The sequence below is a fragment of the Ambystoma mexicanum genome, chromosome 7q, assembly GCF_040938575.1.
Source record: "Ambystoma mexicanum isolate Mex_15411 chromosome 7q, UKY_AmexF1_1, whole genome shotgun sequence".
Taxonomy (NCBI): Eukaryota; Metazoa; Chordata; class Amphibia; order Caudata; family Ambystomatidae; genus Ambystoma; species Ambystoma mexicanum.
This window is the reverse complement of record NC_090941.1, coordinates 675,908,901-675,922,552: the sequence shown is the minus strand read 5'-3', so window position 1 is coordinate 675,922,552 and position 13,652 is coordinate 675,908,901. Positions and strand designations below refer to the sequence as shown.

Here is a 13,652-nt window from a genome sequence, read left to right as displayed (position 1 = left end):
CACACTCTTCCGCTCGGCGCACTCTTCCACTCTGCTCACCCATCACGCTCTGCTCACCAATCACGCTCCACGCACTCATCCGCTCTGCGCCCACATCCACTCTCTGCCCTCATCCACGCCCGCCCTCATCCACGCCCCGCCCTCATCTGCTCTATGCATTTGTTCTTTCCATGCATTAATCATCCACTCCTCGCCCTCATCCGCTCTATGCATTTGTTCTTTCCACGCATTCATCTGCTATATCCACTCATCTGCTCCACCAAGTCATTCGCTCATACATAGTCATCCGCTCTGTACACATACTCTCTATACACTCCTCCGCTCTATACACTCATCCGCTCTGCACATTCATTTGCTCCAGCGTTCTACACATTCTTCCGCACTTCCGCACTCATCCGCCCTGCACATTCATTTGCTCTATGCACTCCTGCATTCTACACACTTCTCTGTACTTACGCACTCATCTGCTTTACACTCATCCGCTCAAACATACTCATCCATTCTACACACTCATCCCATCTACACCCTCATCCGATCTACACACTCATCCGATCTACACACTCATCCGATCTACACAACGCATTCATCCGCTCACATATTCATCCATTCTGCACGTCATGCATTTCAACCATTTTATTAATTTAAATCTCGTTACTATTTTTGTACGATTTATTCTTATTATCCACTTCACTGCTTTGATCTACATTACTCTTTCTATACTGTTTGTCCTTTTATTTTATATTAGTGGTTATTAGATGTTAATTTCTCGCATCTAGTAGATTGGTGTTATTTGAGATGCTGTTATTCTGTTTGGGTTAGTTTGCATACGGGTTGGTTTTAGGGGAAGAGCCAGGTTTTCAGTAGTTTGCGGAAAGACATTAGATCTTCAGTTAGGCGGATGTGAGGTGCGAGTACGTTCCACAGCATGTGGGCCAAGGCTGAGAATGATGACCCTCCTAACCTGACTGAGTTTGCCTTAGGTATGACTCGGAGGCCGGCTGAGCTTGATCTTAGAGTGCGTGGAGGGTGGTAGGGTTTTATCTTATCTTGAAGATATTGAGGTCCGGTTTTATGCAATGCTCGATGGGAGATGCATAAGGTTTTGAAAGTCAGCCTTCGGGCCACTGGAAGCCAGTGCAGAGTCTTAAGGGCTGGGGAGATGTGGTCTCTTGGCCCGAGTGCAAGTAGCAGTTTGTATGTGGCGTTTTGTGCCCTTTGAAGTTTATTCAGTTGGTAGGCGTGGACTCTGAGGTACAGGGGGTTTGCATAGTCCAGTCTTGATATAACAATTAATTGGACCGTGGAGAGTCTGTTGGGAAAGGAGAGATACGGAAAGATGCGTCTAAGGGTTTTAAGGTGGTAGTGGCAGGACTTTGAGGCATTGTTGACTTGGCGCGAGAGTGTTAGGTCAGAGTCAAGGGTGCATCCCAGGTTTTTCACTGAGTTAGAGGGGGTCGGTGAGTTGGTCATGGCAGATGGCCAGGGTAGTGTGTGTGGAAGAAGTTTGGAATTGCCACATACCATGATTTCAGTTTTGGAGGGGTTTAACAAGAGGTGGCTTTGGGTGATCCAGATCTCTATTTCAAGGAGGCAGGAGGTGAGGTCAGGTCGGCAGTTGGGTTTTGAGTTCAGGAGTTTTAGAATTAGTTGAGTGTCATCAGCGTAGTTGTAACAAAGGATGTTGTATGAACGAATTATTGGTGGGAGGGTGATCAAGTAGAGATTGAACAGGAGGGCAGATAGGCATGCTCCTTGTGGGACTCCCGTCCCGTGTCGACTGGTCAGTCTTGGGAGGAAAAGGTGGAGAGTATTGTTATTTGGTACCTATCTTTGAGGAATGAAGCTATCCATTTAAGAGCGGTTCCACGAATTCCTAGGGAGTGGAGGCGGTCAAGGAGGATTGAGTGATTTATTGTGTCGAAGGCAGCGGATAGTTCAAGAAGGATTAATGCGGCACATCCAGCGTAGTCTGCAGTCATTTTAAGGTCATCCCAGATTGAGGTTAGGGTGGTTTCAGTTACGTGACAGGCTCTGAAACCTGATTGTGCGGGGTCTAGGAGATTATTGGCTTCGACAAAAGGTATTTAGTTGGAAGTAGGCGGTTCGGTCAATGAGTTTGGCAAGGAACCTGGTGTTTGAGATGGGGTGGTAGTTTTTGGGTTCGAGAGGGTCAAGGGAAGGTTATTTTATTAGAGGTTTGACATGAACCGTTTTGAATGCGTCCGGAAAGATACCCGAGGAAAGGGAGTCATTTATGATGGATCTTGCGTGTTCTCCTGCGCAGGTGGAAGCGAACATTTCTTTGAAAGTTGTGGCTGGGCAAGGGTCTAGAGGAGAGCCGGATGGTTTGCGGGCAGATAGAAGTTTGAGAAATTGGTCTCGTGATATTGGACTAAAGGATTCGAACGTTGCTTGCGTAGTCGTCGCAGGCAGTGGGTTGGTCGGTATGTGGGGAGGGTTGCCTGGTGGATGTATGAGAGCCAGTTTGGTGGTTAGAGCATTTGTTCTTTTGAGAGCTGTGGCATAAAAGTGGAGAGAGAGAGAGTCGCACAGCGATTGTGAGGGGGTCGGGACAGTAGTAGTGCATGCCGGTTTGGTGAATTTGGAGATGATTTTGTGAATTTCTTTGCTGGGGTTTTTGCAGTTTAGGATTCGGGAGTTGTAGTGGGCTTTTTTTGCTTTCCGGATTTCGGCCTTGTACTGATGAAGGTGTCGGGCCAAGTTGGCTCTGCTCTCATGGGTTTGGTGTTTCTGCCATTTGCGTTCAAGGTATTTATATAGTTGTTTAGTGGTCTTCAACTCAGGTGTGAACCATCTAGGGAACAGGCCACGGCGGGCTGATGGTTTCCAAGAGGGTGTTGAGCCATGAGTCAAAGGCGTCAGGGGTTAGTTGTTTATTGAGTTGGCAGGTAGGTGGTGGGGACTGGAGGAGTGCGTCTGCTAGGTCAGGAATGATTATTAGTTTTTTCTAGCATTTGCGTAGCTTCGGAGGTTCAGGTTCGAGTACAGGAGGGGTGTTGGGTGAGCGAATGGCAAAAGAAACAATGAAGTGATCGGACCAGATGATAGGGGTGGGGGGTTTAGATGTATCCGGTTGTGAGAGCTAAAGATGGCATCAAGAGTGTGTCCTTTGTAGTGAGTCGGGCCGTTTATGTGGGGTTGGAGGTTTATTTCATCTAGACTGTCAACCAGAGAGTGTGTCATAGGGTTGGTGGGGATGTCGAGCCATATGTTGAAGTCTCCAAGGAGGGTGAGGTTGAGATGGTTTAGTTGAAGGGTGGCAATAGAGTCGGAGAGGTTGTTTGAGAATTGTCTATCATAGCCAGGGGGTCTGTAGATTATTAGGAAGCGGTGTGAGAACGACAGGGAGAGGGATAGTGTAACGAGGAGTGGTTCGCAGGAAGGAATGGAAGGTTGGTTGTCGATGATTGAGGCATGGAAGTGAGACTTGAAGACGAATGCTATTCCCCCACCTCTAGAGGGACGGTTCAGTGGGATGAGGGAGTAATTAGAGGGGAAGGCTTCATTGGCAATTGGGGCGAAGTCATCAGAGAACCAAGTTTCGGTGATGAAAACCAGGTCCAGTTTGTCAGATGCGAGGAGGTCAAAGATGCAGTGTCTGTTTTTTGCTACGGATCGGGCGTTAAATAGGATGCAGTTCACTTTGGTAGGTGAAGTTGGTGTCGGAGCTGGAGCAGAAGGGGGTGGGGGGAGTGGAAACTTGAGAGGAAGAGGGTTAGGGTGGTTGATGATAGATGGGACAAGTGGGCGAGCAGAACATTTGGGGGGTTTCGGGTGGGAGTGGGTGGATTCGTGCGTTAGGATGATTGGGTTTTGCCCGGGGGATTTGAAGGTGGGGTGTGGGCGGTTAGGAGTTTTAGTTGCAGTTGGTGAGAAATCGAGGTAGAGGGGTTTCAGGAAGGGTGAGGGGAGGGAGAAGGTGGTGATTGGGGGAAAGACACAGGGGAGGCCAGAGTGCTGAGAGATTGAGGGGGATCAGGTACGTTTCCTCTTTAGTGTCTTTGTTGCGATTGGTGTGTGAGAGAGGGTAGGAGGGTCAGAGGGGGAGAGGGATGAGGCTTCTGTTCTTGCTAGGGCTAGGCGTGCAGTTTTTAGGGAGGGGAAAGGGTGTGGTCTGGGGGGAGATGGTGTGGGTTTGTCGGAAAGGCGGGGGGTGGCTTATTGCAGGGCGGGGTGTGTCCGGTATGATGGTGAGGGGAGCGGGCATGATCAACGTAGGCTGGTCGGTGGTGGGATTCGGGGAAACAGTGGTCTTAGGGTGGTTGGCTCGCCATCGTGCCCCTCTGGCTTGGTGTTTGGAAAGGGGAAGGGTAGGCGATGTGAAAGGGGGTGGGATGATTTGGGAAGGGGGGGCGGGAGGCGAGGCAGACCGGAGAGTGGGGGCGGTCCACGCTGGTCGTTTCCGGCAAACCCTGGTGGGGTGGGTGCCCTCATGGTTAGTACGCTCTATTAGGTGTAGTTTCAGGTGCAGCTTACACTTTATTGGACTTTATAAGTTTGGCTATATCACTGGGTGAGATTAGTCTTGGTTTCAGGTTTCAGCTAAACGCGGTGTTATTATTCACTTATTCTAGGTTTTAGTATATTAGTTTTACTAGGCTGCAGATATTAGGTCGATTTGAAATGTGGCTAGACCTTAGGATATGTTGATTAGGTGGACTATTTAGTTGCAACTACAGCACAGTTACGCTATTGGGTAGGGTTTCTTCTAGTAAGATGGAATACAGGTAAGCTATTAAGGAGAAATTGAATGTAGCAACACCACGGGTATTGCTTTTCTAGATTCAGCTTTACATAGATGACATTACACTATTAGGTACACTTCTAAATTCAACTGTACACAGAGATGATGTTAGGCTATTAGGTACGCTTCTAAGTTCAACTGTGCACAGAGATATTATGCCTACTTCTAAATTCAGTTTTGTACAGAGGGGAAATAGACTATTAGGCAGACTTCAAAATTCTACATTACACTGAGGTGATATTAGGCATACTTCAAAGTTAAACTTTGCACAGAAGGGATATTTTAGGTATTTCAAATTTGAACAGGGAGATTATTAGTGGCACAAGTCAGTTCAACTAGGGAACACTATTGGGCACACTTCTAAATTCAACTTTCACATAGAAGCTATTGGGCACACTTCTAAATTCAACTTTTCACAGAGAGGCTATTGGGCGCATTTCGAAATTCAACTTTTCACAGAGAGGCTATTGGGCGCACTTCTAAATGCAACTTTTCACAGAGGATATTGGGCAAACTTCTTAAATTCAACTTTTCACAGAGGATATTGAGCACACTTCTTAAATTCAACTTTTCACAGAGAGGCTATTGGGCGCACTTCTTAATTCAACTTTCACAGAGAGGCTATTGGGCGCACTTCTAAATTCAACTTTCACAGAGGATATTGGGCACACTTCTTAAATTCAACATTTCACAGAGGATATTGGGCACACTTTTTAAATTCAACATTTCACAGAGGATATTGGGCACACTTTTTAAATTCAACTTTTCACAGAGAGGCTATTGGGCGCATTTCGAAATTCAACTTTTCACAGAGAGGCTATTGGGCGCACTTCTAAATGCAACTTTTCACAGAGGATATTGGGCAAACTTCTTAAATTCAACTTTTCACAGAGGATATTGTGCACACTTCTTAAATTCAACTTTTCACAGAGAGGCTATTGGGCGCACTTCTAAATGCAGATTTTCACAGAGGATATTGGGCACAATTCTTAAATTCAACTTTTCACAGAGGATATTGGGCACACTTTTTAAATTCAACTTTTCACAGAGGATATTGGGCACACTTTTTAAATTCAACTTTTCACAGAGAGGCTATTGGGCGCACTTCTAAGTGCAACTTTTCACAGAGGCTATTTGGCGCACTTCTAAATTCAACTTTCACAGAGGCTATTGGGCGCACTTCTAAATTCAACTTTCACAGAGGATATTGGGTACACTTCTAAATGCAACTTTTCACAGAGGATATTGGGCACACTTCTAAATTCAAATTTCACAGAGAGGCTACTGGGCGCACTTCTAAATGCAACTTTTCACAGAGGATATTGGGCGCACTTCTAAATTCAACTTTCACATAGAAGCTATTGGGCGCACTTCTAAATGCAGATTTTCACAGAGGATATTGGGCACAATTCTTAAATTAAACTTTTCACAGAGGATATTGGGCACACTTTTTAAATTCAACTTTTCACAGAGAGGCTATTGGGCGCACTTCTAAGTGCAACTTTTCACAGAGGCTATTGGGCGCACTTCTAAATTCAACTTTCACAGAGGCTATTGGGCGCACTTCTAAATTCAACTTTCACAGAGGATATTGGGTACACTTCTAAATGCAACTTTTCACAGAGGATATTGGGCACACTTCTAAATTCAACTTTCACAGAGAGGCTACTGGGCGCACTTCTAAATGCAACTTTTCACAGAGGATATTGGGCACACTTCTAAATGCAACTTTTCACAGAGGATATTGGGCACACTTCTAAATTCAACTTTCACAGAGAGGCTACTGGGCGCACTTCTAAATGCAACGTTTCACAGAGGATATTGGGCACACTTCTAAATTCAACTTTCACAGAGAGGCTACTGAGCGCACGTCTAAATTCAACTTTCACAGAGAGGCAACTGGGCGCACTTCTAAATGCAACTTTTCACAGAGAGGCTACTGGGTACACTTCTAAATGCAACTTTCACAGAGGATATTGGTTACACTTCTAAATTCAACTTTCACAGAGAGGCTACTGGGCGCACTTCTAAATGCAACGTTTCACAGAGGATATTGGGTACACTTCTAAATGCAACTTTCACAGAGGATATTGGGTACACTTCTAAATGCAACTTTTCACAGAGGATATTGGGCACACTTCTAAATTCAACTTTCACAGAGAGGCTACTGGGCACACTTCTAAAAGCAACTTTTCACAGAGGATATTGGGCACAATTCTAAATTCAACTTTCACAGAGAGGCTACTGGACACACTTCTAAATGTAACTTTTCACAGAGGATATTGGGCACACTTCTAAATTCAACTTTCACAGAGAGGCAACTGGGCGCACTTCTAAATGCAACTTTTCACAGAGAGGCTTTTGGGCGCACTTCTAAATTCAACGGTTATTTTCATGCATTATGAATGCAACTATATCACAGACATGTTTGTAAATGCACACTCCAAGATGTAATGCTACCACAATATGATGATTTTACAATGGTTTAGTTTCTAGGTTGAGTGGTAGGGTAGTATGGTGGGAAGTAATTGCTTCTGACCCTGCCCTTGCCACACTTACTTATTGTCGGCTTCTTGCTTCTCCTGCAGATACGAAGTGGAGCCGTCACTGTAGGAGCCGTCCTTTGCCTCGGGTCCTTAGCCGATGGGCTGCCAGGCAGAGGGCGAAGGTGGAAGCGGTCGGGCCTATCAGGGGTGGCGGGAGGCGGGACAAGGGACAAACACGGAACGGAGACGGTCTGGGAGGAGTGAGGGCAGGGAGGGCTGTACGGGTTGGAAGAGGGCTAGGGGCACGACCAGAAGGGTCTGCGGGCGCAAGGAAATTAGGCCTAAAATGGTCTTACCAGGCACAAACACTCACCGCAGTGTAGGACAAAGTGGGCAGCACAAGTGCAGCGCGGGCCGATAGGCTCAGCTGCTCTGTGTTGGAGCACCAATCAGGGCCAAGGAGGAAGTGGTCGGGCCTATCAGGGGTGGAGGGACGAGGGACAAACACGGAAGGGAGACGGTCTGGGAGGAGGGAGAGCAGAGAGGGGTGCACGGGGTGAAAGCGGGCTAGGGGCACGACCAGAAGGGTCTGCGGGCACGAGGTAATTAGGCCTAAAAGGGTTTTATGTAGATTGACAACTGAAACTAATTCACTTGTACTTTATGATTAAAACCTTTGGATATATGGATATTTAAAATGTCTTACACAAAAGACTGCAGTCAAAGCAGGTGAGTGAATTTTAGACAGGGGTGGGTATTTGCAAGCTAGTAAGAATTCCAGGTGAGGTAATTCGTGAAAGGGGAAATTGCCATGTAATTCCCCACGGGAATGTAATGATGGAGGAGGCAACATGAAATGTGACCACTAAAACTAAACGAACTCCTACCTGGAGAACTCCAGCACGTTCAGAAGCTCATAACTCTTTTCCTTTCCCAGCTGGAAAAAAAAGCATTGAGTTACTTTTAAAGAAAAAGAATTCCATACAGAAAAAGGCATCGAAACAGCTGCAAGTTTTATTTAAGGTTCGTGACTGGGATTGGTGCTCCCTCTTCTGGTCAAAGTAGCGTATTACGGATGACAGAGAGGTTGCATGCAGTAGTTGAAGGCACATGTAGCCAATGGCCACACATATGGGAGCATCTCCATCCTACACCATTAACGTTTATATTAATGTTCATTATAATCTTGAAAGAAAAGAAGAGGAATGATAAGAAAAAGAACACTGTAATCTCAGAGACCACATGGGAAAATGTTTTATTTTAAAAGACGGTTCAAAATATGAAGTAAAAATCGGCGATTACTGACTAGGCATACCCTCCAGGTATCTGTGCAAAGCAGGGACTCTAAATGGACAGCATCACACAACAGCTCAGTTTAATCTCCCAGATGTCTTTTGGCAGTTTTATGGTAACATGTCCACATGATGCAAACAACAGTTTCTAAATAAAGATCACTTTTTAATGCGTTTAATATATGTATTCGTCAGCATCTGTTGTGTGTGCTTGCAAACAGTTTGATTCAAAGCGCGGAAGACTCAGGAGGAGGGTGAGGCTTGGGGGGTTGCATGCTATGAAGAAGCTTTGAGCAAGGCGTCTTTAGTGTTGAGAAAGCTAGCAAGTTTCTTTCAGCCCAAACGAGAGTTCCGCCCGAGTACAGTCCTTTTACCACTCCATTACTCCAATGTCCTTTACTCTGCTTCCGTTCGCTACCCTCATATTATTATGTGTTGCAACCAAAAACAGCAGTGGATCTCGACTGGGAATACTGCCACATATGAGAAAAATATGTCCCGCTGAATATATTAATACTATATATATATATATATATATATATATATATATATATATATAAATATATATATATATATATATACACACACACACGCACACAACACCAACAAAGTTATGGTGGGTTTTAAAAGGTTTAAAAAAAAACCTTTCACCTGAAATGTGAAAGTAGGCAAGTCCATTTGAGCCAAGTCACAAGTAGAAAATTTCCTGGAGAAAAAGGTTTGCATTTCGGCTAATTTGCATACCTACAATGCCTTGCTGCTGTGGCTCAGAACTGGAGGTGAACTTCCAGCGATGGCTACTAGGTGGCGTTGTGGAATATGTAACTTGACTCAAATCAGTTATACTTCTTAAATAAGTTCCTATTGCAACTTCACATGAGCTGGCAAATTGATATCTGCGTCCACCCTCACCACCTGTCAGTGTCAGCCACCGCCATTCTCCCCCAGCCGTACTTTGTAGGACAGATGGACTGTGTATAATAGTAAGCCAGTGTAGAGCTGTGGGCAGCATGGCATTGATGTCACTCATAGAACCCCTAGCCAATGAGGTGAGGGAACGTTTCAAGGAGACCAGTTAGACCTGAGAGGCTGGGAGAGAAAGGATGGAGCCGAACATGTGCTAATATACTTCATATAACATGGTACTACCCAGAATGAGAACTGATGAACATCTTGCTGTGAAGTACAGAATACAGCCTTACATGGAACCAGGCTCCATCATCAACAATGGCTGCTTGATTCAATGGACAACAGACTGTCACGGTGAGTGCCCAGAAGGGACTGCGCATGGCAGATGTCATTGCAGTGTGTAATTATGCCCAGAATATGTGTGTTGTTTTTTAAACTTTCTCTTTGCAATAGGAAGAGTGCCTCACAATGGACACTGTGGGCTCCAATACAGCCCCAGGATGTCCAAGATAGGGAGGCCATGCCAGGCTATTCGAGGAGATCAATGCTGGCTTGTGCAACACCGATTGGAATATGCAGACCAGTCCAAAGCACTTAACATGAGGCCTAGTGAATGAGCGAGAATGGGCCCCCCTCCATTTTGTTAGAATGTACAGGAACTCAGCTGAAGAAGTGTGACTCAGAACTGGAATATTGTTAATATTGCCCAGTGGATTCCATAAAGACATGTGGATTTGCAGATGCTGACTTTGTGTAAAGGCACATGTGACAGATTCAAAACTGCAAAAGTGCACATGGAAAGAAAAGATGCATTTTAAACACTGGGCATTTGATAGCTAAAAAGGCGGAATGGTGCCTTACATTTAAGAAATAAAGTCGAAATGACAGACTGCGTTTTCAGGAATAAAGAGACTTAATTTCATCATATAAAATCACAGCGGGCAAAGAGAAAGGCCTATTTCATTTGGTCTAATTTTGAACACTGGTTTCTTATGTAACTATGACCCATGTGTGTAAATTATACCAAGAGTGGACTTATTTCTGTTCAAGCATTCTGTAAAGAAAGTTTATTTTTTGCCAGCAAGCCTGGATGCAATACAAAATGTCATGTATAAATACGTTTATGAAATTTAAATTCTATTTCTCAGAATTGTGCAGGCAACTAAACTCGGTGCATCTGGAACTGTGACCCCCCCCAGACCTTTGGGCTGGGTTCATCAAGGAAACAGGCTTGGAGCTTCAGTTAAAAATGCAAGAAATGTTGCAAGAGAGATTGGAACTACAGTGATACAGATAACATGACCAACAGAAATTACCTTTCATTTCAGGTTCCCCATAAAGTGTGCATTCGCTGTGAACAAAGACCCTTTGAACCTCTGCAGAAGAGGGTAGAATAAACATTATCCAGCCAGATGTCTTGATCTGGTCATAAAAGAGAAAGAAACCGCTTGGGGTGATCAGAAACAAAACTACCTCTCATATAATGTATTGCCATATGTTTAACATTGAACACATTTTCCTAAATAAAGAGTATTGTGTGTCCCAGTGGGCTCACCCCAGGTTCGTATTGAAGGGGATAAAAGGCCAGTTGGGACTGTGTAAAAATGAAAATGTTGGGATGTACATAAGTTATGATCAAAATTATGGTTCTGGCATTTTCATAAGTCTGAGGAACTGGAAAATTGCTGAAGTTTTAGATCATAAAATTAATGTTTAAATTGGGAAGTGTCCCATTTTTAGCAATTTTGTCGCAGCTGCAAACTGTCAAAAACAATGGCTCTGCCCAGGAAGGCCGTGCCGAAATAATATTAGTATTTTCCAACTCGCCATAATATGTAAAATGCTAAAATATATAGATTCATGTAGTTATCTGCAAAATTAGCATAGCTGCCATGTTAGATTTTCAGAACCCAAAAAGGTATAACCCACTTCTCATTTTGAGATGATGAATCTTCCTCCTCCCTTAGCCTACATCATACACATCTCACAACCTCTTGTTCGATCAGCAACTAGTGGGTGTTTTGATGGGAGGTTAAGGGAGAGTGCTGGCCATTCCTTACTGTGGGAATTATGATAATGCTAAAAGAGGTCAATTTTGCATCAGAACAGGCTTTTCCACTTTATTCTTGGAGGTAGTCTGCTGCTGGACTCTTGCGAGGGAAAAGCTAGCAGAGAGGCCTCAATCCTTGCATTGGAGACAGTGACAAGGAAACTAGAAGCTAGCTGTGACCCAATCAGAGGAGCTAGAAAGAGTATGGGTGCAGGAGAAAATCCTTGACTGAAGCCCTTGACCAGATCTGTGCTGTAGTCAGAGGAGCGCTGCTGTTTTTCCCTGACCAAAGCCTCCGATGTAAGTAGAGATATCCTAAATGCCATAAAATGTGGAGGGCGTAAACTGCCAGCCTTAATCTCCATCTTGCATAGTGGGTAGCGAGGTGGTAGTAGGAAAGCCCTTGGCACATTGTATTAAATCCAATTCAAATTAATCCCACAATAGAAAATGACCCTATCCATTTAAATTGAATTCTGTTGGGAACAACCTGCCTTAATCCTTTCCATTAAATTGGGACGAGGGGAGGAAGCTGTGTACATCCTTAGAGCATTGAATTCAAGGTAAATAAATTAATTCCCATACAGAAGTGTTGTTAGATTTTGAAACTAACAAAGTTCATGCCCAGTTTGTAGAGCCGGTATAGCCAATAAAGACTTGGCTGACTGTCCTTCTGAAACCCCTGACTCCTGTCCAGAAGGGGCATGGGGTCCTGAATCCCAAAATAAGTAACCTTAAAACGCTGCTATTCAAGTGAATGTAGAGGGTGCCAAACAAATTTTCCCATTTATTCGCAGTGATGCCAAAGTCAGAATTACAAAGCCCCTACATCTCATTTGTATGTGTGTTGCAAAACAAAATTTTCCCTTTGATGCCCTTGCCTCCCAAAACAGAATCCCAAAGCACTGCCTGTCCTTTGAATATGTATTGCAAAACGATTTTTGCATTGTATTGTTAATGTTTTTTATTGGTTAATTTGCAATTAAATATGAGGTCAGTTGTGACTGCATATTTCAAAATTCTACCTGTGTTGTTTTAATAACGGAAAGTCATTTGGAGTTGTGATATTGTGTAGTGCCACAGCATTGGTGGTTGATGTTGGTTGCTAGTCTTCTTTGTCAAACCTTAAATAAATCTATATATTCTTACTATACCCTGGCTTGGTTCCTAGCTTATTAGTGGTACATAGGGTATTTGTTGAGGTTGGTGTGAGACGGGTTGGAGGCCTCACTAAAGTTGAATCTGTATAAGTGCCTTGTGTGCGTGCCAGCTTATTTGGGGGTGGGGGAAGGAACTCCCTGAGTTGAGTGAGACCATCTAATATTATCACGACAAAGCTGTATGTGGCACACAGTGAGCAAGAAAACAGCTTGAGGAACATGCTATCAATTCACATGGATTTCTGATGCCAAGTATTTTTCTTTCATATTGCTCAATACAGCTGTTCATCTTTGGCTGTAATCGAGCGTGATGCCTGTGTGATCTGGACATAGCGATTACCAAACTGTCCAGAAACAGTGTGTCTCAAACAGCCACTTCCGACTGCAATAATTATTATTATTAATTAATGTGATTTAGTTATATAAAAGCTTACGCATATACATTTAACATAAAATAATATAGATATATTACAATCTCATATGAATTACATTGAAACATTTACAAAATATAGAATCCATATTTCATAAAATGTATACATTCCTATTCATGTACTTATTCATATGCTAAAGAAATTAAAACTCAACCATCTTGAGGATCTGTACAATACATGAAATATAGCTGTAATCAATTTATGCTGTGTTGGTCTTTGGCCCATATTGGGTCAGCGCGAGATTTACAGTGCTCCACACATGATAAAGTGCTAAATGTAGTTTGGTACTTTTCGTGTTAAGACATGTATACTGAAAATTTAGTCCAAATTGTGTACAAATTCTTCCAGATAATGTATGTACACTGGTCCTAGGTCCTTACACTTTGTCAATACATGTTTTGAAATTTCTAAGATGTTTGTACTCCTACATATGCGGTAGGTCCTTAAGGCCAGGGGTAAGTTACATGCCTGGCCCAGAACTGATAATACAGGCAATCGATGAATTCTAAGTAGTAGCACAAACCTACGCACTATATTAATCACATGGCTGTACGATTTC

At 43.7% G+C, this 13,652-nt stretch overlaps 1 protein-coding gene and 1 long non-coding RNA gene across 4 annotated transcripts in view; one reads left to right on the top strand and one right to left on the bottom strand.

Annotated features, from left to right (window-relative positions):
• ATP8A2 (ATPase phospholipid transporting 8A2) overlaps nt 1-13,652 on the bottom strand; it is a 3,773,191-nt gene that overhangs the window by 2,184,158 nt on the left and 1,575,381 nt on the right. For all 3 annotated transcript variants that reach the window (XR_011284127.1, XM_069639892.1, XM_069639893.1), the window contains exon 19: nt 8,139-8,188. Coding sequence is in view for 2 of the 3 variants with exons in the window: in XM_069639892.1 (XP_069495993.1) it covers nt 8,139-8,188 (50 nt within the window). In the remaining variant the exon portion in view is untranslated. The remainder of the gene's footprint in view (nt 1-8,138; nt 8,189-13,652) is intronic.
• Nucleotides 1-13,652, top strand: part of LOC138528357 (uncharacterized) — a 197,547-nt gene that overhangs the window by 127,846 nt on the left and 56,049 nt on the right. The window lies entirely within an intron of this gene.